This window comes from Zootermopsis nevadensis, unplaced genomic scaffold (assembly GCF_977971745.1).
Source record: "Zootermopsis nevadensis isolate Lab colony 2312 unplaced genomic scaffold, Znev_1.0 Znev_ptg000050l, whole genome shotgun sequence".
NCBI classification, from domain to species: domain Eukaryota; kingdom Metazoa; phylum Arthropoda; class Insecta; order Blattodea; family Termopsidae; genus Zootermopsis; species Zootermopsis nevadensis.
In genome coordinates this window covers 4,127,899-4,152,106 of record NW_028259182.1, presented here as the reverse complement: position 1 = coordinate 4,152,106, position 24,208 = coordinate 4,127,899, and the positions used below count along the sequence as shown (strand labels likewise).

General features: G+C 37.8%; 2 protein-coding genes across 5 annotated transcripts in view; one reads left to right on the top strand and one right to left on the bottom strand.

The window, feature by feature from the left end:
- Positions 1-15,840, bottom strand: part of LOC110828163 (BTB/POZ domain-containing protein 2) — a 312,552-nt gene extending 296,712 nt beyond the window's left edge. Inside the window, exons 1-2 of the mRNA XM_022060613.2 lie at positions 15,722-15,840; positions 13,396-13,480 (exon numbers count right to left, since the gene is read on the bottom strand). The gene's annotated coding sequence lies outside the window, so the exon portion shown is untranslated. The remainder of the gene's footprint in view (positions 1-13,395; positions 13,481-15,721) is intronic.
- Pde6 (phosphodiesterase 6) overlaps positions 1-24,208 on the top strand; it is an 86,147-nt gene that overhangs the window by 56,192 nt on the left and 5,747 nt on the right. For 3 of the 4 annotated variants that reach the window (XM_087360888.1, XM_087360890.1, XM_087360889.1), the window contains exons 10-21: positions 458-496; positions 1,293-1,427; positions 7,935-8,078; positions 9,089-9,191; positions 10,437-10,563; positions 16,544-16,649; positions 17,665-17,808; positions 19,346-19,525; positions 21,574-21,727; positions 21,838-21,983; positions 22,881-22,964; positions 24,018-24,168. In XM_087360888.1, the coding sequence (XP_087217014.1) occupies positions 458-496; positions 1,293-1,427; positions 7,935-8,078; positions 9,089-9,191; positions 10,437-10,563; positions 16,544-16,649; positions 17,665-17,808; positions 19,346-19,525; positions 21,574-21,727; positions 21,838-21,983; positions 22,881-22,964; positions 24,018-24,168 (1,513 nt within the window). The remainder of the gene's footprint in view (positions 1-457; positions 497-1,292; positions 1,428-7,934; positions 8,079-9,088; positions 9,192-10,436; positions 10,564-16,543; positions 16,650-17,664; positions 17,809-19,345; positions 19,526-21,573; positions 21,728-21,837; positions 21,984-22,880; positions 22,965-24,017; positions 24,169-24,208) is intronic. The other variant, XM_087360891.1, reaches the window with a different exon arrangement.

The following is a 24,208-nucleotide window of genomic DNA, read 5'->3' as shown; positions in this document are numbered from 1 at the left end:
AACCATGGTCAAACTCTGATATTCATAAATCGAATTCATAGTAAAATACAGTTTCAAATACAAAAATATAATATTGGTAAACTGATATATATACAAAAAGTAATGAAAATAAGATTAAACCTTGCTACAAGACAGCACAAAAAATATATAACTCACTTCGGTAAGTCATTAGTCACGACTTTCGGACCCCCGATTGACAAACACCGTACAGAACGATCCGCCCTTCTTGAAAAAAGAACTATAAATCATATAATGATTTCAGTCGGGATTCAACATTTGAAATTACTTGTTGGGAATGCACGTTACCTGCTGATCGTATTACCACTACAGCTTGTGGAACGAATTCCTCCCCCTCCCCCCCCCCACTGAGTTATTAAGATGGATGTGTCTCGTGGCGATGGCTACTGGATTCTGGGATGTATCTTTTCCTCTCTCTGTTTTTCTTTCTACTTCTCAGAGTAAAAACGTCAACATCGAAGACATCTTCCAGCCGAGGGTAAGTTTCATATCTCTCTCTCTCTCTCTCTCTCTCTCCCACTCTCTCTCTCTCTCCCACTCTCTCTCTCTCTCTCACTCTCTCTCTCACACACACTCTCTCTCTCTCTCTCCCACTCACTCTCTCTCTCTCTCTCTCTCTCGCTTGCACGCCAATGAATTCTTTATCAAGTTATAGAGCAAACCCGAGTTAATGGTACGTCTTAATTCTTGTTATTTGCTCAAGACGTTTCATCCTTTTATCGAGTTCGTCGCAGAATCTGTTAGCATTAAAGACGCTCAGCCCTTCGACTTGTTACTTAATTCACTCCACGGGAAAGGATTTTTTTTTTTCTTTTAACGAAATGACAATTTCTAATGCACGAGGATGAAATGTAGAAATCTCTTCAGAAATCTGAGTTGTAAAATAATATAAAGTAAGTGATAAAACTTTAATAAACATAGTTTATGTAAACGTAGTAATAATACACGCCGTTTAGTCTGGTAGTAGTTTACTGACATTCCAGAGGTACCTGCCGAGTCAACGCCTTGAAGATGGAGGCAGCAAGTATCTCTGAAACGTCGGAAAATTTCTAGCAGACTAAACGGTACTCCGGCCCAGAATACGGCCATCTTCAGACTGCTTTGATAGTTCTGTCACACATAAAATAAATCAAATTCAAATAATTAATGCCGTATTTGCATGTAAACAGTGTACCACTAGTCTGCAAATTTCTTATTCGCTATGCACGTAACAGTAAGGCACTGAAGAAAGGCCTCTGGCACAGGTCACTTATACGACCGTTCGACTCTTACAGCTCAACATCCATTTTACAACAATTTTCGAGTTGCGAGCAGCTGCCGAAGAGGCCCTCGTCTTCCGTCCGAAACAAGAGGAACTCTGCAAATCACGCTTGGCGCAAATCGCTCGCTACGTTGCAGCTACGGGCCAGGTACGATAAAATATCAATACGTTTAACCCTGTGAAGCCGAAGATCGTCGAAATATTTAAGAATTCAGTCCGTACCGCGAAGAAAACACCACACTTCACCATTACAAAGATCAACCGGTTAACGCTGTTTAAAGTAAATAATCTCTCGTTACAGTGAGATTCATAGTTCGTCTGATTAAGATTTAAGAATTGAGTCCGTACCGCGAAGAAAACACCACACTTCACCATTACGAAGATCAACTGGTTAACGCTGTTTAAAGTAAATAATTTCCCGTTACAGTGAGATTCATAGTTCGTCTGATTAAGATTTAAGAATTGAGTCCGTACCGCGAAGAAAACACCACACTTCACCATTACAAAGATCAACTGGTTAACTCTGTTTAAGTAAACAGTCGCTGTTTGCACTTAGAATCATGCGAAACACACAAATACTAAACGCAATATTACTGATTTTTAAAGCACCTGGTACGTATAGTTACCACAAGACTTTAAAGAGTTAATTTACACATATTAAATCCTTCGAAAATGTCGTAGAATTTAAAGACATGGGAACGGTTATAACAGATGAAAATTACATTCACAAAAAATTTTAAGACCAAATTAAACTCAGAGAATGCTTGTTAACTTTCATCTCGTAATCCGAGATATATTAAAATTTTAACCAAAGAATTTAAATATGTGAAACAATTTTCAAAACCTGGGCATAGTTTAAATGATAATATTACAAAAACAACTTTAAAATAGAATTTAAAGGCTTGAACTGGATTCATCTGTGTCGGGATATGCACCAGTTGCGGGCTTTTGTGAATATGGTAATGAACCTTCTGATTCCACAAAAGGCCAGTGTTCTTTGACCATATGAGATTCTTCATGAAGAATCCGCTTTGTAATATTTGTTTGTCTGGCATACGTAAGTGTGCGTGTTTCAAAATAAGTGTTTGGTTATGGATTCGCAGGCAATTACGTCGATAGTACCTTCACCTCTAGGTCTACTGAAAGCCTTCCGGTGAATGAGGATGTAGTTATTTTTTTCGCCGTCCTGAATATTTTAAAATTAAAACAAACATCAGCTCTGCCTCTGGGCAGAATAATTATAAACAGCACTTGCATGGAGGGACTGACGAAACCCTCCAGTCCCGACACTAAACTGCATTGGGTGATAACAGACATTTAAGAAAAAGTATGCGTTTTTGAAAATTAACAATATGATGGCCGCGTAGATCTTTAGTGGCTTTTGATCTGATCACGATAAATATAAAAACCGTTACAGCAGAGATCTATGAAAGTTTATAATGAAGGTAGACCACGACGTACATATCCTATATAAATATTAATTTATGTGCTGACAATTTCAAAACAGTGCGTATCTCTGATGATATATGCGATCAACAAGCATATTTTAAGCCTGTATTGTGGTAGCGTAGCGGTGCGAGTTCTGAGCAGTCTTCAGTCGCCTGGGTTCCGCTGTTCGTGTTACAATTTTGTACAATTCTGTTGTGACCTTGAAGCTGGAAAACTAAGTTATATGATTATTTATTCGTAAGATTTGTCTTCGGCATTTGGATTGAAACATTTGAAGCGTGCGACTGCGTATTTCTAATTTACACGAGACGCTTCAGACTAAGCTGAACGCTGTACTAGCGCGTCATTTAAAAAAAAAACTAACTTCGCACATTTTTTTAACGAATTCTATTCCTAGAGGATGCAGACTGCTCCCAAAGGATACTACCCCTTCTAGAGACAAAACTGGAAGCTTGGTATTACGCTGAAGGGGTGGAGGGAATATCTGCGCAGCTCTGGTTGTGTTTGGTTACAAGATTGCTCTGAATAAAACATTAGAAAGCTTCTTTCCCGCGTCGGGTAAGGGCAGAAATATACGGTGGGTCGGAAGCCCAGGGCCTAATCGTGGTAACAAAATGTGTTCACCTCATTTATCTCTCGCATTTGAAGAGACTTCGCTTACATCAGCAACGAGCTTCATTCATAAATTTCTAACGGGACTTGCACGATAATGCAAAGAATAAATTGAATTTATATTTCCAAATAAATGTATTCTCTTTATCCACAAACATGGTACAGCAACTTAATTATTATTATTAATAATAATATAATTAAGAAGTAAACGGAGAAGATCTTGAAATACAGCGAGTGTGGAAAGTGATTCCAATAATTAAAGGATAAACTGGAACTGTCTCCAAGTCAATTTGAAAATATTTGGCCAACATCCCGGGCGAACACGACATCAGGGAACTTCAGAGAACCGCCATTTTAGGATCTTCTTACATCATTCGAAAGATATGTAGTCATCCCTCACGATAAAACTATATAATACATGTAACACGTATTAAAAACAAAATGTATTTCGGAAATAGCCACTGCGCTATGTACCTCAGGGACAAGGTCTGTCTCGGGTACACATAAGTAAATCCCCTATAAAGTGGTGGATACATGGAATTATTCAATTCAATTCATTTATGATAATAATAATAATAATAATAAATCTTGTGACGTATAAACACACAAGCTACGATTTTGGATATTTCATCTCCACTTGAGAGTCGAAATTACATTTTCCAGACGGTAGGCCCTTACAGTTTTGTGTATCGTGATACTTATCAGTAACTCTATGACTGAAACTTACACGACGTTGGGACGACAAGAATGCTGGCTGAGTATTAAAAATGGCGCTAGTACAGACTGGGGAAAATAATACTGTGTATTAGTGACTTCAAAATTCCTGGAAACTAACAGCTATTCTATTATACTAGTCATCCAAGACGAATTTCACCTCAAGATGAGAAACAACTGAATAAGAACTCAATACTTTCGGTCATTAAAAACGCAAACAGAACGTTCTCTTTACTCAGACTATGGACTCGACTGTACCGGACGCCGGAGATAATTGTTTTCAAAATGGAGTGGCCAAGGCGTCCGCCTTGACCGTTACGAGCCGCTCATAAGCGACGCTCAGGCGCCAAATTGTTGGCCGGCGTCTAAGTCGCGTTACCAATTATAAAGTTTCAGTCTTCTGCGTCGCAGTTAATGATTTGTTCTAAAGTCTTGCATTTATGTGGGAATATCGACTCTAACCTAAGAGTAGGCGCCATGCTGCTGTTGAAACAGATGAAACACGACTTTCGCCACTAAACAATACGAAAGTACCTCAGAATGAACAAGGTTCATTGCGACTGTAAAGCTGTATTATTTAAGAGTTATTCCAGCGTTGTTTGCATTGTTCTAAAAATTTATGCATTTGAAAATAACCAAGAGACGGAAATGCCTTATTTTTTCCAAACAAAAATACAAGCTAAAAGCTGTTTCACATCATTATCATCGCTGAATGTTCTGAGAAGACTTTAAATAGAGAAATGTTGTCTCAAAGGAAAATGAAGAAATTTTGATAAAGTTTCCCCGAAAGTAAACCTTTCAATAGGACTTGAATCTTATCTACAACAGAGATCTTAAGACGCTTACTTCACAGCAAGACGTGGTGACGTGCCTGCGAGTAGAAAGATCAGACGAGTTGCAAAACGACGTAAGTCCCATGCCAAATTCATTTTGTATCGCAGAAACATCTATAGATTAGAACGGCGTTGAATGATACACATTAAATATTTTATAAGACTATATTTGAGGACTAACATTTTTCTTTAAAATACATTCTAGAGAAATTTTTGTTTATCGCAAATACATTCTATTCATACTACCCGGACAGACGAGTCTGTATGCTTCAACACAGTACACGTATTTTTCACAACTAACCGTCTTAGTTGATATTCGCATCTACTATTAATATTTAATATAAGTTATTCAACATATTTTAAAATATTTATTTTATCTGAGATGAAATATGCAAACAGATAGACACAATTTTTCCTAAATACCTCCGTGCGTTCGGAAGTAAATAAATCACGATTAATAACGATAAGGATTTAACATTTTCTCCTTAAAATATAAAATAATTTTGTTTATATAAACGCTATATCCCTTAATACAAATTCCATGTCACCAACGTTTCAATACAGCGTATTTTAACAGACCTTGCAAACATCGTCGCTTGACTGACTTGGATATAGTCAGTTTTGCCTCTCGGCTAAGCAACTCAAGTATAATGCCACACACAATAAACCTGTCTCTTGATCCTGATTCTCTGTCGTCTTTGAAACCACCCCCTGCAGCTTTTTAGGGCACTGAAGTAAAATCAAGGCGATGATTGACCTTTCAGACCTCAGGTACAGAAGGGAATTGAGCGATTATGTCAACAAAGAATGGAGTTTTTTTCTTCAATATAAAGGCTTGAGATACGTCGTCCACTGTCTACTTTATGTATCGGTCCGCTTGTTCCGAATGTAATCTTAAGAACGTAGAGGCGATCTGGTCTCAAAGCGCAAAATGTTCACTAGCCAGGGCTGCCTCCACCAACATCTCCTAGTAATAGAGGCAGTTGGTGTCTCTGAAACGTCGGTAAACTTTTTCCAGAGTATACAAGAGGTAGAAACACATTATAATTAAGCTTTAGTTAGGAATTTTATAAAAAAAAATTATATGTCAAGCTAAGAAATATACAAAAACTTACGACATTTATCAGTATTAACGATAATATGTTCATTCTTTTTTTTGTATCAGAATTAATCCAACAGCAGTTAAAATTGTTGGACAATTTTGAGTTATTTTTCTACCCTTAAAATCCTTTCGCGCTCCACGCTTTGGGAAACGACGTCTTAGACCGTTAATTCACGGGCAAAAACACGCCAACGTTCCGTTTTCTAACCACTTTGCCCACATTCAATTGGGATGGGGGGGGGGGGAGTGAGTGTAGTCAGATGAAAAGAATTGTTTGCAAGACTTCGTCTCCGAAAACAATAATAGAAACTTCCCAGAAAGTCCTTGGACGACGTCCAGAGGAGAACAATGTTACGCCGATTCTGTATTCAAGATTCGTTTCCATTATCTTGACGTCCCAAATCTTATTTTTGAGCAGGGGGTACAGGCTGTAAATATTTCTTTCTTACATTGACAGTCTAAGAAGTTGATGAAGTGTCTTTAAATAAACCAAGTAGTAACCGTGAAAAATCCAAACGCCTTTTACAGGGCACACAAACAAGCAAGGATTGGTGTATGAATATTGATCAACGCTGTTTCATGACGGAATTGTGTATGAGTTAAAAAAGAGACAATATTTCCCGCTTTACAATTCCCAATCGACACAACCCACATTCGCAGTAAGACAGTGGGGCACCGTCACAACCCAGCGTACAAAGTGCCATGGGATACTTACAATTCAGGTCAGAGCATTTCCCAGCCTTTTTGCACGAACTGCGAGACGCTGACGAAAACAGGAAAGTTCTCTCTCTCTCTCTCATTTTGGCAAGTTTCATCTCCGAAAACCACTGAACGATCTGTAATTAAACTCGGTAATGACGATCTAAATCTGCTAAAACGTCGAGAGAATCTTAAGTTGGTTGCTGTCGGCCTAACACGGCACCTACTTTCACGCGAGGCGAATATAAAAACAATTTAAGTATTTCCTCAAAAACGCCTCGTTCTCAGCAGACCTAAACATACAGAAAAGCAGACAATCCTCTAACACGCCATATCAAGTAGGTTTACTGACTTTTACTTTGAAGAAACTGTGTTCGAATGTCAGCTGGAACACAGAAAGACCTATGTCAACAGAGATTTAAAACTTTGTGGGTCCTTCTACCAAAGTGCCTTAATAGTACATTAAAATAAGACACGATCACTTCACCTCAGCACTTAACCAACTATATGACTTACCGAACCCGAAGGTTCATCACCGAATTAACCAAAGCCCTCCACCGGACCCTGTCCTGGGCCAACAAAATCCAGTCTCCTTCAACTCCTATCTCCCATAGATCCCGCCTGAGATTATCCTCCATCTACGTCTAGGTCTCCTCAGGGGTCTCTTCCCCTCAGGCTTCCCAAATAGTGGACCCAACCAACCAGATGGCTTACGGAACCCGAAGGTTCATCACCGAACTAACCAAAGCCCTCCATCGGACCCTGTCCTGGGCCAACAAAATCCAGTCTCCTTCAACTCCTATCTCCCATAGATCCCGCCTGAGATTATCCTCCCATCTACGTCTAGGTCTCCCCAGAGGTCTCTTTCCCTCAGGCTTCCCGGTGCACACCTCTTGTCCCATCCATGCGCGCTACATGCCCAGCCCATCTCATTCTTCTCGACTTAATCACCCTGACAATACTGGGGGAGGAGTACAGATTTTTAAGCTCGTCATTATGCAGTTTTCTCCACGCCCCATCGTCTTCTCTCCTTGACCCAAATATCCTCCTCAAACACCTGCAATCTGTGTTCCTCCCTCTGAGTGAGAGACCATGTTTCGCACCCATACAAAACAACAGGCAAGATTATTGTTTTATATACTTTAATTTTCATGTTCATCTCTTATTATTATTCGAAGACGAACAGCTTTCCCGACTGACGTCACATAACCTCGATGTCAAATGACGTTAATGTTGTTCTTTCCAGATCCTAAACATCGGCGACGTATCCACGTGGATGAACCATGAGATGAGAGAGGATGAAGATGGTTTCGTGACTAGGAGCATCCTCTGCATGCCCATAGTTAATGGGCAAAAGACTGTAATCGGAGTAGCGCAACTAATTAACAAAGTAAGAGTCACATCAGCTGTTTGAACCCACCGATCAACCAGTTCAAAAAGTGCTCCAACAAATGATCTTCATTTTCTCGCCTGTCCACATTCTGACGGTAGCTCAGCGTCGAAATATGACGTCTTTAGAAACACGTCCGTAATTTCAAACACTGTAACCCTTTTCCAATTTCCAACGAGAAAAAAAAACGAAACGCCTAATATTTGTTTGCGGACTGTTCGCCAACATTGTCTTCCGACAATTTTTGTAGTTATGTACTGGGTGTATCAAAATTCGCCATGGAAATAATCTTCGCTTTTCACGATCCCATAATAAAAAAATCCCGATAAACAATGTTAAAGTGAGCTGACATATTCTGAACAAGATATTTCGAGTAATCAAAAAATTCTTCTCGTGAACGTCATAATTTGTGTATAAATTCTCTGTACGATATAAAGTCTTCATTACAGAAATGTAATCTGTGATACAATTTGCGTTATTTAAACTGACTTTTGTATAGTAAGGGACATTTAATCTGCAACAGATAACGTTCGTCTACATCAGCAGTTCAATATTTTGCAGATAAATTCGTAATTTACATTCAGAGTATTTTTTATTTATTCGTTTGTTTGTTCTACTGTTAAGTGACAAAATACTTTTTTAATGTTTTCCCGACATGTCGTACTCCATTTCTCAGAAGCAGCGATATTTTGTTATTTCGAAATGTCACGTTTGAAATGTTAAATCATTTACATTATTTCCTTCCCCGATAGTTCATTGAAGTTCTGAAATAGAACCAACCAACCGTTCAAAGATCAAAGAGTAACACGTGTTCGCATTGTTTAAGCAAAACTAGAAAGCAGGAACCAACCGTGGTAAATTTCTATCATCCGAGGTGAGTGACGCAGTTTGGGAAATTCATTTCCTCCTGCCATGAGCGAAACCCAATAAATATCAAACGTTATCCTACGTTACAACACAGAAACTGAAAAAGTTCTGAGCTAATCTGTTATTGTAACTTTCTTTTCCAGGGAAATGGACATCCATTTTCAGACTGCGATGTATCGATATTCGAAGCCTTTGCGATATTCTGTGGCCTAGGAATCCACAACACCCAAATGTATGAAAATGCTTGTAAGTGTCACGTTTACATGCGATTGGCGTTCCACAAGAAGTGGTTATTATATTTATTATTAGTGTTCTGTCTGACGACAGGTCCATATGAATAGGATCCTTCCATCCTTTTCTCGGACTGGGACCTGTTCATATACGTTCTTGGCAGATGATCCAGAAGTGGTTTGCCATTGCCTTCTTCTGTGTGTGAATGGAGTAATTGTTGGGATGCCACGGAGGAAAACTCCGTGTTGCCTAGACCACGGCCTTGCCCAACACAAGTTATAAATTCGGGCACCGCCGGGAATCGAACCCGAGACCCCAGGATTACAAGGCAGCGTTCTAACCGCTAGACCTCCGTGGCAATAAGAATAAGTGGTTACGATAATTAAATTAGCCCATGGTCGAATAATTCAAATTTCGCTGGATCTATAAACTGACGCGCGGTTGTTTAATCGTCAGTTGTCATAACTGTACAATTTAAACCCCCGCCAGACATCTGACAACACAGAAATCATAAATTCCAAATTCACACCCTAATATCACCCGCGTTACTTCTGCACAACAGTCCCTAGAACATCCTGTAGATTTTCCTTCCATTCTCATCTAAATATCAATACGAAAGCAACAAAGCCTGCTCGAATTTACGCGGGGACGCTCTAACGATTAGATCACACATAAAACTGCTGGTGAGACACGACAGTTTTATTATGACACGCCACTATTTTGTTTTAAATTCAAAATCCACCACTTTTAACTGTTCTGTCCTTTAATTTTAAATTATTACTGTGTCATACTTTTATATTTATATAAATATCTTTAATGTCTATTTCAGAAAATCAGAATTCAAGTGTTTGATCAGTGGTGACCAACCCGCGGGCCGCGGGCCGCATGTGGCCCGCCTTGAACATTTTTCCGGCCCGCGAGATTCATCACACTTTTACAAAATATATTTATTTTATAATGGCCAAAGTAGTATTATTATATTATCTATGTTTACATGTAAGAATAATAGTAAACACAATAATAATAACTCATTATGTTTCAATTTTTCACTCCAAAAAAATGTCTACGGTGTATCTAAATCTAATATGGGGATATATAATTTTATATGTGGCCCGCGGAGTTATGATGCATTTCCAAAGTGGCCCGAAAGATCATTTGGGTTGGCCACCCCTGTGTTTGATAATAATGTAGTGACACGAGAAAATGAAGTAACGGCCTCAATAACTGGCAATATCTCAGATTTATCTTGACTCTTCCCAGGTAAGCTGATGGCGAAACAGAAGGTCGCTTTGGAGTGTCTGTCCTATCACGCGACGGCTTCCTCCGACGACACCTTGAAGCTAAGCCAAGACGCCATCCCATCCGCCGAGACCTACAACCTCTACAGGTAAGAGGAAATTGTTTAACACCCTGTATCCGGTCCGAGACCCGAAACTTTTACAAACTGCATTCAGTAATCTTAACAAAAAATATATTGAAAACGTCAAGAATTTACATAAAAGTTTAAATAAACGAATCCACAGCTCTTAACAACACGACTAGCCATTATTATATTGTTATTAAGGCTATAATGCGATTTGCAGAAGGCCTATAAACACATTTGTCGTACTCAAAACGCTGTATAATTATTACCGAAGACATTAAAACAGTTTACAGTTCCTCATAAACAATATTTAATTACGCGCGGAACTCTGAACATTTAAACTCAACGGCAATATTAATTTGTATTTTATTCTACGACAATTACAGCCAAAAGCTGAATTACGCGTGCAATTTCAAACATAATTTTATCGTAAAATATACAGCCGATAAAGACTATAATAAACTTGGATAGGGTGTCGTAAAATAATCTTGAAGTTAACCAAAATCGATGGACCGATGTACCCTGATAATTGTTAAACATAAATAACGTCTATTTCGCGTTGGAGTATCGTAAAAACAGTTCTATTTAGCGAAATACTTTTAGCGTTCCTTCTGGCGTCATTCTTAAAATTAATTTAAATCAACTTCTTACGTCATCCTCATATATCCATAAATCGTCCTACACTTTCTCGATTAAATGAGTCCAATCCATGGAACTGAGTCCTTCTTGAGAATCTAACAATATACTAAGCTAGTGAAGAAATTACCCGCTTTCATGGAACCACAAAGTTCATTACCGTGTTCACAAAACCCTGAGTTAGATGAATCCTTTCCTGACCCCCAAACCATTCTGCCCTAAGATCCATTTTAATGTGTGCAGAATTTTTTGTGAATATTTAAAAGGACAGAATAAAAAGTTCGAAGTCTGTGTAGTATGACAGCTTTGTAACAATAATCTTCTCAGACGAATTACTTTATTTCATTCAGTTAACTCCGGCCCAACAGTATTTTCGTGGTGAGAAAAAAAATTGGTATCCGAAATAGTAAATTTACGTATTAACGCCTATAAATTTATGCGATAAATTAACAACAATTATAAAGAAATTAATAATCACAAATAAACGTAATTTCTGGCTCTATTATATTGTACAAAGTTTTGCAACAATATATGCATAGGTCAGTGTCAAAAACTGAATTTAGTTCCATAATTAATTTCGTTTGCAGTCTATTCAGGTTTTAAGGGCAACATTCATTAGCTAATTATGTTTAATTCTCATTTCAGAGTTGGCGTCTGTGTAAAATTATATATATATATAAATATATATCGATTTCTATCACCAATAACTACACATTATGGGTCACGAAGCGTAGGAAACAGTAAAGAACCCCTTTAAAAAGTGAACTTTCTTCTCGTATACTTGCAGAAAGTCAAATTAAGCTGTAAGTAAAGTGAGAAGTTATTTAGCATTAAAGCAGGCGGTACAAATATTTACCACCGTGCTCTAAAGAGTTACGATATTGCATCTCCATTAGCAAAAAACGTCCTTCCCTAAGGAGCGATTTTATGAATTTCCAAAAATAGTGTCACTGACGCAAATCTGCTAATCGATAAACTCAACGGCAAGGAGAAAAAAAAAATTAATGCATTGTAAAGCTGTCTACGTATGTCGGGAAGAAGATTGCGAAGGAAGAATATTTTTTCAGAAAAAATGTAGCTTAGCATCACCATAAATAAACGTCTATGAGAATTATACCGATCACCGTTTCAACCAATCGAATGGCGCTACGTGGTGGAGTGTATTCGTCCGTCGCTTATTTCATCAAGGTTAGAAGACCGGTTAATCCGGCGTCAATTATTTTTAGCACAACAGTGGTCAAACACATTTAAACACGTCACGACTCCTTGTCATCGTTTACAACCATGGTTTGTGTTCTCATCTGACGTAACATAACCACTCTCTTACACAAAGTGTTGTTAAATAAACTAAGAAACAAAATCACAAATATATTACAGGCTTACAATTCCCATTATCTGTGTTACATTTAACCCTTCTGACGCCAAAACTGGTCTAAATAATATTTAACAATTCAGTCCGTACCGCGAAGAAAACACGACACTTCACCATTACGAAGATCAAATAGTTAACGCTGTTTAAGGAAATAATGGACATTTATTCTGATAATTAACCCTTTGAAGCCGAAGCTCGTCTAAGTAACATTTAATATAATTCAGTCCGTACCGCGAAGAAAACACGACACTTCACCATTACGAAGATCAACCGGTTAACGCTGTTTAAGGAAATAATGGAGATTTATTATGATAATTAACCATTTGAAGCCGAAGCTCGTCTAAGTAACATTTAATATAGTTCAGTCCGTACCGCGAAGAAAACACGACACTTCACCATTACGAAGATCAAATAGTTAACGCTGTTTAAGAAAATAATCGCTGTTTGCACTGAGAATCATACGAAACTCATAAATACAAAACGCAACATTTATTAATTGTTGGAAGGAGGGGGCCATCAAATCGTGGCTGAACTAAATATGAAAAATTTAGGCTTACGTTTTTTTTTTCGGCGGAAGGCCTTGACATGTTCAGACTTAGGGCTATTAACACTGCTGGGAGCTAAACCTACCAGGAAACACGTCATTTACGAAAGGGACTTTGGTTGGACGTATGTCTAGGAGTTGAAGCCATAATTTTCAACATCGCTTTCGTTGAAGGCCTCTGCGACTTTTTTGTCAGGGTGGGGGAGGGGAGGAAATAACTTCGGTCGAAGGCTTCCATGATTAGGGTAGACGGGGCATGCATTTGCCTTACAGCTGAGAAAGAAAAATTAAATTTTACACTTACTTTTTCCGTGTATCCTCGCTGTAGGAAAACCCTCGGACGGGCACCGGGAACCTTTCAGCCAATGACAAGGCCACAGTCCATATCACTTGCACATCACGTTAAAACACCGATTAATTAATCATTCACACTAAGAAACGCACTTCACAAAGCACACGGTTTAGGGGGAATAATTAAACTTCTCTCAAAATTAAATTCACTTGCAGAATTTCACCACTCACATTAAGAAATAAACATTATCTTCCGCAAAAATACGCACAGTTTAATACACAGCGATTTTAAAACAAGCGAGAACTTTAAACGTGCCAGTTAAGACATCTGCCTGCGTCTATACATGTTTACCACTACAAATAAAATGTCACGACGCGGTCTAACCACTGTTTTTATCAAACTTTCCGACAGTGGAACAACATCCTCTTAACAGCTCAGGTATCTAAAGAAGATTTCCTTATTTTCTTAAGTCTTTCCAAGGATAGAACGCTAAAATATGAAACTACATTTCCCTACCGAATCCTTACCTACTAATTATTAGCGAGACGTAATAAATACGGTTTTATGTTCAGTAATGCAAACGATAAGATAGAGAATCCTAAACAGTGTTACCAACGCAACGGTTAAAATTTAGGACGTACAAGTGTGAAGGGGTGTCGGCTATGATCCTTTTCAACGTTATTATGCCACAGAAAAGTATTTATATTATATTCCTCAAGTTTCAGTGGTCTAGTGGCGAACCGGATTGATTGATAGCCAGTGCCGTCACCGCCCCCACGAGGTTTGCGATGACCCTGACAAAGCAGCACATTTTAATGACCTTGGTTATAAGTTATGGGCTCCATCTTCGACCCAGAATGTGTCACGTAGCTTTTTATCTCACGGCACACAAAATCATACATTAATGTTCTACGGTTTCGTGTAGGCCTAAATATGTCTCACATACATTAATACGAATACGTTGTTTTCTTTTAATATCTAGTAGAGGTTTTTATCTATGTGATGTTGTGACCTTCATTTCGAGCCTGAATTTCATACAAAATATGACACCAATGTAACTTAATTTATTGTACTTATAAAACTGTAATAACGATGCTGAAGTGAACAAGAAACGTCCTTGATTAGTACAGCAGAACTGCTCTTGGAAACCATTGGCTAAACTTTCAAAATTCATCACACGTAAATTTTCATACCACTTCAAGATAATTTTATAAAAATATTTTAAATGTATTAGGTGAGTACGGATTTTTAAGATTTTCAGAACAAAACGTTCCACATTGTGCAATTCCAAATATTTCTTACCAGAAATTTATATCTAAAAAATTTCTTTTAGCAGCGAGAGAGATGCCAGATTTCATCTTCTGCTCAAAATAAAATATACCATTACAATAAAGACATTTCAATATTTAGCTTTTTTTGTTAAAAGAAACGGGAAAACATAAGATTCTTTTCAGAATTGTAGAATGAACAGTGTCCTCACTAAATTAACCTCACTATGATAACCTCAAAACAAGAAATATAACCTGCCCCATCTTAATCCACCTGAAGACCACGCAATCAGCTACAGTTTTTATATTTTAAAACATACGATGACGTCATAGTGAACAGTGCGTTCGCCTGCAATCGCTCTTCTGTTCCGAAAATAACTTAGCGAACCTTGGATACAACACGTACTGTTCTGGCTGGGGTGGATGTTTATTCATAACACATCACTCCGTGAGAAACTGCTCTCATCATCTTAACTACAGCGACAGGTGGCAGTCTATTCCAGCAGTCAAGGAATTGCTAGCTGTGCTGCTGTTCCATGAATCGTACACTCCCCCCTGTATGACAGCAACATCTTTACAGATTTAAGTTTTAATTAAGTATCAAAAGTAAAAGTTATTGTTGTGTGTCATTCACAAAACTACTGATAAAATTTAAATTCAGTTTTAAGTGTTTAGTTTAAAGTACAAAGGCTATTTTTAAGATTATTAATGACGAAACAAAACACATCGACAACACAACACCGGTAAACCAGCCGCCATGATTGCAAAACAGATAACATTTCAAGCTTTTGCATCAAAGCAATATTTACGTGAAATACAGCCAGATTAGTTCTAGACTACTTGTAGTCCATTGTTTATGTATGTTTTTTTATAATACCCATTTGTTGTACAGAGAAATCACGTAAACAAAATGAAATGAATATTTTAATAAAAGCGTATTATTGCTGGCCAAATACTGCAATGAGGTAAAACGCCATTTTACGTAACAAATTGTTTAACACACATTTCTTCCAAAATCTTGTCGAATACATTTAAATACCATAACGAATTAATATTAAAAGTTATGTTACCTCATCTTTCAATAACATTTGCTGATTATAACTTCTGTTATCACTTATAAAAACAAGTTTTTCGAAGACTTCAGCAGATGCCTAACTGGTCTGACCGGGACCTCGCTGGAAATGACGTATGCAGCAGTAGGAACCGTTCCATGGTGACTTAAACTGTCTAGTTATGGTCATTCATATCGAATAGCATTCACCGGAACTAGCAGCGCCACCGATGATAAGAATCTAAAAGATAAAGCAATTCCTTATCGGATTTAATTATTTTTACATTTTTTTACCTTAAAACTAAAACTGTATACATTTAATACATGTTTATCCTTTCACAGTACCACTTCTTTGTCATTACAGTAGATGTTTACATACCTAATGCATATCTCACTCCTTTAAGCGTGTTTCATAATTACTTGATTAATTTAGCGCGTCTCATAATCTATATTTTTTGGGCTCAAATTAAAATGTTGTGGATCTGATAGATTTTTATATATTCGTAATGACATGAGCTTGCAACTTTGGTTGAAAATATTCCTTCAGAAAATATTCAAGAAAATAAGGAGGAAATGAAATTGAATGTTAAACATCAGCATCTGATCTATGCTGAAGATGTTGACATCTTGGGCCTAAAAGTAAATGTCAAGAGACCACATGACGAAATCATTATATCACGAGGTAGCTAATAAATCCTGATTCAGAGGTTCTTGCTGCCTCCATCATCAGGGCGATGAAACGTCCAACCAGACCGCACAAAGCTACAACCCACTCACAGCCGTGAAAACCACAAATCTTACTAATCGTTCTTGTAGTTTTATTTATTCTGTGGTGTTGCAGTTTTACCTTCATCGACTTCGATCTGACGGACGAGGACACGTGTCGAGCTACGGTCCGGATGTTCCTGCAGTGCAATCTCGTCAATCAGTTCCATATTCCGTACGACGTAAGTGACCGATATCAGATTTAGGCCTACATATAAGCTAACCTAACCTAACCTAACCTAACCTAACCTAAACTAACTTAACCTAACCTAACCTAACCTAACCTAAACTAACCTAACCTAACCTAACCTAACCTAAACTAACCTAACCTAACCTAAACTAACCTAAACTAACCTAAACTAACCTAACCTAACCTAACCTAAACTAACCTAACCTAACCTAACCTAAACTAACCTAAACTAACCTAACCTAACCTAACCTAAACTAACCTAACCTAACCTAACCTAAACTAACCTAACCTAACCTAACCTAAACTAACCTAACCTAACCTAACCTCACAATTTGGTATTTGTTTTAAGAACGCGTTCTATTTAACGTGTGCTACTGTTCCGATCGAAATCACTTTTAAGAATTACGTAAAGCTCCATTGTAAATATTTTGTAGGCAGATGCATTGAACCTGCTTTAATAGTCAGTAAGACTCAATTTTGCCCACACAAAGTTTATTTACGTATTTTAAATAATTATCTCATCACTTTCTGAAATCAGCACTAACAAGTTGACACTTTTGTAATGGTGACGAGTTGTGTTTTCCTTGCGGTACGGACTGAATTATTAAATATCATTTAACCCAGTTCCTAGTTGCTACTCATATATCCCTTCCCGATTTAAAGTCATTAAAATTTAACCTCTTAGGACACTAAATTACTTATTTAACATTCCAAATTATAACTTAAACATTCACTAACAAGAACATTAAAATTTCGCAGCCTCTGTTATCAAGTTTTCACTACTAATCACCCTATTCTATCCTTAACCAAAAGGACGAGCGGGCATTGCCTGGGAACCTTCTAACTAGAAGATAATCTTTCTCCCCTCAGAAATAAAGTGTCTCTCAATTCTCCCCTATAATTTTCTGTGTTTCTACTCCCCTTGTTCGGCTTCAGAATGCGAAGATCCAAGTATCTGTCTCATCTGTCTTCGTATTAACACTCTGTTGTCGACCTTGGCTTTTCAGGTGCTGTGCCGGTGGATTCTGAGCGTAAAGAAAAACTATCGTCCTGTCAAATACCACAACTGGAGACATGCGCTCAACGTGGCCCAGACCATGTTTGCCATGCTGAAGACCGGCAAGATGGAACGTTTTATGACCGACCTAGAGGTAACCTTCGAGTCGTTGATCCATAGCAAGATGAATCAAGCTTAAATTGAGACTCACGTAAGAAACATCGTAAAAGGAAATCCTCCGGGCCCGGAATTTTGTCGGCACTATCGATTGTCGAGTTTTCGAGTCGAGACGTTACAGGGCGAGTCTATGCAGTCTGAGGATCGCGTCGGGAGCTACCTCGAGTCCTAACGGCATCTCCCTCCCCCCCCCCACCCACCCGTGACGTCGATTAAGGTCGCGGGGTTCGACGGCCGATAATGCAGACGGCCGTGTAGCCGAGGCACTCAGTTCTTGCCGTAACTGTTATGTTTCCTGAGTTTTACGAAGCATTTATACAATTTAATCGAATAGAAGGCTAGATAAAGGATTCAAACAAATTTTGGTTGGAGACCTTTAGTTGGGAGACCTCGACGTAAATAAAAACACAATATTTGTCCCTTTGTTTCTAAATAAAAAAAACCCTTATTTAATTAATGATAGAATTTCGTAATGTGGCCATAGATATAATGAGGTTTCTGATATTCTTTACTGCAATGGAACTCAGTCTTTCGTGGTGGCTCTGCAAACGTCTGAGATGGAATCGATATTAGAGCCACTTAAAACAGGGTCACGAAATTCAAAACACAGATAGTTGTCTACCATACGATGGAACAACATGCAACATTTGTTGAGGTAATCTCTCTGTACGCTTAGGTATAAGAAAACAATATGGCGACCGCGCGAAATTTACATTTCCCTTCAGGTTTCACGTTGATTGAAACTAATCATATTTTTTTTTTAATATTTTAATATTTTCCGTCAAATCACAATTTTAATAAGATAATAAAATATATAAAATATTTAAAATATCATTTCACGTTCGGCGTCGAATGCTCGATTTACAAATTGGAACGTTTCTCTTACGACATGTTTCGGTTATATTTAACCGTCCTCAGGTATAAATTAGATTGATAAAATTTAAAACTCGAATTGCAATCATTTACAATGTTATGCAGTTTATTGAAGATGTTCTTATCAGATTACTCTTATATATTAGAACGAAGGTATTGTTTTTTATATAATGGCGTGGTTCATCTGATGTTCAATATTAGTCTGTAAAGCAATGATTTAAATAAAACATTAATAAATATGGAGTAATATAGAAAACAAAATGATGGAAGTAAATAAATAGTAGAATTCTAATATATAAGAGTAATCTGATAAGAACATTTCAATAAACTGCATAACATTGTAAAGGATTGTAATTCGAGTTTTAAATTTTACCAATCTAATTTATACCTGAGGACGGTTAAATATAACCGAAACATGTCGTAAGAGAAACGTTCCAATTTGTAAATCGAGCATTCGATGCGGAACGTGAAATAATATTTTAAATATTTTATATTTTATTATCTTATTAAAATTGTGATTTGACGAAAAATATTAAAATATTAACCTAATTCACAATATGACGCAAATATACTACCTTAGAAACTAATCATGTTTAATTGTTATGGGTAAGTCGTTGTGAATTATGTTATGGACCTTACAGATTCTAGGCCTCCTCGTGGCATGTCTGTGTCACGATCTGGACCACCGGGGGACCAACAACGCCTTTCAGACGAAAACTGAGTCACCGCTCGCCATTCTGTACTCCACCAGCACGATGGAGCATCACCACTTCGACCAGTGCGTAATGATATTGAACAGCGAGGGAAATAATATATTCCAGGTATACCACGTCACATCCTGTAAATATCAATTATCAACCCAGCTACCAAGCGAACTTACGAAGTGGAAACATCACTACACTGTCCTGAAACATGATTTGGTAACAGTTCAACAACTTCCTTGCAAAAGCAAGTTTTCGTATAATATAAAACATGACGTCAGCATTAAATGTCGATCATATTTAACTGTCGATTTCATGACGATAATCGATTAACTGTAACTAGGATCTCAAATCCACATAAACTCTCATAAGGGATAACCGATACCCTGGAATAGGTTCGAACACAGTACCTTCCTAGTAGTATACAAGCGTACAGCGACCGTCACTATTGAATTTAAATAATGGTCCACGGGGGTAAGGGTTTTTTCGCCGGTACTGGGGTAAATTGACGTATTTTAAGTCTTAAAAGTATAGGAAACGAAAAATAATCAGCTTATTTCTCACGAATCAGATTTATTGATAAAATTTGACACGAACGTCAGTTTAATCGCATTACAGGTGCGGACTTATACTGGCGATAAATTCGCGGCGAGTACATTCGCATGGAGCTGTTTACCTGGTGAGGTGCACATGAATCAATAAGCTGGCGTGCGACTGAGATGCTGGAAAAAAAAAAAGTTAGGTGAACGTGTGACGACCCATGGAAGATATCGAGTTGGCAACTTCCTGCATCCTACTCACTTTCAAATTAATTTAGACATCTACATTTTAATTCGATTCTTTATAACAGCGAGGTCAAGCTGACGGCTCACGGACCACTTGTGACGAGGCTGAGAAATTATTTAATTTGTTACTCCAAAGGATTATTTTGCCTTCTGCATAGCGTACGATATCCAAGCGTATTGGCTTTTAAAATCGTACCGTAAAGTATAATTTTCCATGCAAAAATTGCGTAAAATACAAACAGTTACAGGAGAAAATTTAAAATAATACGTAACTCTAAACTAATTTGTGTAATTTTCAATAACATTTATTTCTAAGCACATACGACGGTAATGTGTAATTTCTGGCTCTGGGGTCAAACACGAGAATCTCGTGAAGGCGATAATGATTCTTCTGGTTCCATAAAAAGGTGGGGTAACATCCTGATGAGTAACCATCAGCTTCTATAGAATAAATGTGCTCCATGGATTTAGTTATCCAAACTACAGCAGTGCCGAATGCAATGGTGGTGATGAACTATAAGTTGGGAAGGACGTGGAAGGAATCTGTCGTGGTCTATTTAAAGCGATGTCCCAGCAGGAAACAGGAGAGGCTAAACACTGAAATATGATGTTCTGTTTAAAACTGTAAGCCGTACTTTCAGACAGCGAATTCCGACTATTATCCGCTGATTATTAATGTCTTTAAGACCAATTTTTAACTGTCCACATTACAATCACATGATACGATAAGCTGTGAACCCGAAAGTCACTGTCGAGTGGTTCAAATCCCTGCTTTGTGTTCAGTGTGTCTATTTATCTCCACATGCATTCTACATGTCTCAGTACTACTACTACTCACCCTAGTAATATCTGGTGAAATTAAGAAGCCCCTAATCATATAATATTCTCCATTTTGTTGTTACTTCATCTCTCTTAGGTCTGAATGTTCCCTGTAAGTTTTTCTCACGTTGTGCAACAACCAGAAAATATAGCAAAAAATATATGAAGTTCTGCTTTGAGATGTACACCTAACCTAACCTAACGTAACCAAACCTAACCTAATCCAACCTAACCTAACCAAACCTAACCTAACCGAACCTAACCTAACCTAACCTAACCCAACCAAACCTAACCTAACCTAACCTAACCTAACCTAACGTAACCTAACCCAACCTAAACTAACCTAACCCAACCTAACCTAACCTAACCTAACCAAACCTAACCTAACCAAACCTAACCTAACCTAACCAAACCTAACCTAACCTAACCCAACCAAACCTAACCTAACCTAACCCAACCAAACCTAACCTAACCCAACCAAACCTAACCTAACCTAACCCAACCAAACCTAACCTAACCTAACCAAATCTAAGCTAACCTAACCTAACTTATTTCGTGTTGCAGTCTCTCTCGACAGAAGACTACAGGCATGTGATGAAGACTGTGGAAAATGCTATAATTTCAACAGACTTAGCGATGTATTTCAAGAAGAAGGACAGTTTTATGAAATTAGTGGATGAGGGAGAATTTGACTGGCAGAGCGAAGGGAAGAAGGAATGTAAGTCATCGAAGCTTTCGTTTATTATTAGATTATGTGTACTCATTTTACAATCCGAGAATATCACTTACCGTAAACTCACATTCAAATAAGCTCTCCTATCGTTGCAGTGTTGTGTGGCATGATGATGACAGCTTGTGACGTCAGTGCCATCGCAAAACCTTGGGAGGTGCAACACAAAGTAGCTAAGCTAGTGGCTGATGAATTCTTCGACCAAGGAGACTTGGAGAAACTACAGCTCAACCAACAACCAGTGGTAAGAACCAAATTCATTCATCAACTACCGGGGAAGACCAGGGCCTATGAGAGCGGTTAGCTGGCTGCAGTAGGTAAACCCCTCAGAAATAGGTGAACTGTTTCGAGAAAATAACATGCCAACTTGTGGAAAAGATTATTCAAATTCATTTGTTCCATTGGTTTCATAAACTTCTTTTCTTAATTTTCTTCCTAGTGCACATTTGAGACGTCTACTTTAATTTCCCCTCATTTTCTAAGGTTTGTGAGTCGCCACTGGGATATCTGCAGAGCGACAGGCTATAAAAACCATTTCCTGACGGAGAACAAGAGATGTATGTGGTGGAATCTTCCAAAAAACAAAATAATATTTTAAGTTGTATTCATATACCAGTATTCTGATTTTACGCAGATATATTTTGTATCTTTTAAGTTTAATAAATCTATACGTACTGTAGCTTTAGGATAGACAGCAATGTTAAGTCATGATTATGGCTCTGACTGGTATTCATACTTCCTATAACAACAAAAATTCTAAAATAAAGAATTTGAACCTAACGAAGAAGAACTGGGAACAGTTATATAAAATGACCTTGAAAATTTTGTACTCGTCTGAGTTTGTTATGGCGATTAAATCAAGGAGGATGTGATAGGAAGCATTTATGGAAGAAACAACCTGGCAGACCTGAGCATAGACAGAAAGATAATATTAAAAAAATCACAGAGAAACAGGGTGTAAAGATGTGACCTGGAATGGGTTAGCACAGCATGAGGTCTGATGGCTCACTTTCGCGATTTCAAAGGTAAACCTTCAAGATTCATAAGGGAAGGAAATGTCTTGATGAGTTCCGTAAGTATCAGTTGCTAATAGAAAATTCTTTATCGTGGAGTTTTCTACTTTTAATGTTCGTACTTTCAGGCTATGATGGATCGGGAAAGAAAGGACGAATTACCACAAATGCAAGTTGGGTTCATAGATGTCATCTGTCTTCCTTTATACAAGGTAAGTACGAGGCAGTTCTCACATAAAACCACCTGCAAATCATAAAACAGCATTTTCCTCTCGTAAACATTCCTACAAGAGAACATTAAGAATTCAGAAGGATTTAATAGCTTGTTGAAAAAATTAACACATTATCCTAAATGGCGTATGCAATAAGGAGGTACGTGGCTGTAATTATAAATGGAGAGAGACTCATTGTACTGAATTCTTCATAGCTTTCCTCAATCCAGCAAAGACAAATGATTTGACATTAACTTTCAATGTGCCATAGCTGATTTATCCCAACTTTGTGCCATACAAAATTATTCGTACATTTCTAGCTGCGCACTACACAACAGCAGTAGATACAGCACTATTAAACAACCAAACAAAGAAACAAACAACGAACATAAATAATATCTCAATTCTAAAGGGTTTTGACGACGGTAGTTTAGACTTAAAATTATTCATTGTCAGGACTTTTTCCATCGTCTGTTATTTTAAAATCACGACGTTTCGGAGGCTGGTTCTGTCTCCGTCTTCAGGTGAGAGGTACCTACACTGTTGTGTCCCTTAGATAGAGCTAGTCTCTGTCACTTGTCCAGTCACCTGAAGACCGAGACAGAACCAGCCCCCGAAACGTCGTGATTTTAAAATAACAGACGATGGAAAAAGTCCTGACAATGAATAATTTTAAATAATTAATATCTGTTTTTGAGCATTTTTTACATTATTTCCTACGTCTGTTTCTCGTCCTGAGAATTATAGAAATAGTGAATTTGGTGGTGATACTGCCCTAGAAAGGGTTCAAACTCGTGTCCATGTGATCTAAGTAATTAACCTCATCTCTAAATTTTAATGAAGATGGGACCATGCTGAAACACGAGGGTGAAAATAAAATTCAGTTCTTCGTTTGAATATGGCACTGTTTTAAAATATTCTCAATTAATTCCTTCCTTCGGAGAATGAAACCGTGTTTCACTACCATACAAAACACCCGGCAAAACTATTCTTTCGTGCATTCAGCACAAGATAATTTAAAACAGATTCTTCCTTTTACGAACCTGTTTGCAGGTGCTTTCAGATACATTTCCTTGGATTCAGCCATTGCATGATGGCTGCCAGGAAAACAGACGGAACTGGCAAGACTTGGCTGAAAAGGTTGAAATGGGCCTCACGTGGATTGACCACGACACCATCGATAAACCAGTCGAAGAATTCTCAGGTAAAATCAAATTCCTCTAAACACATTCCATCTAAATTCA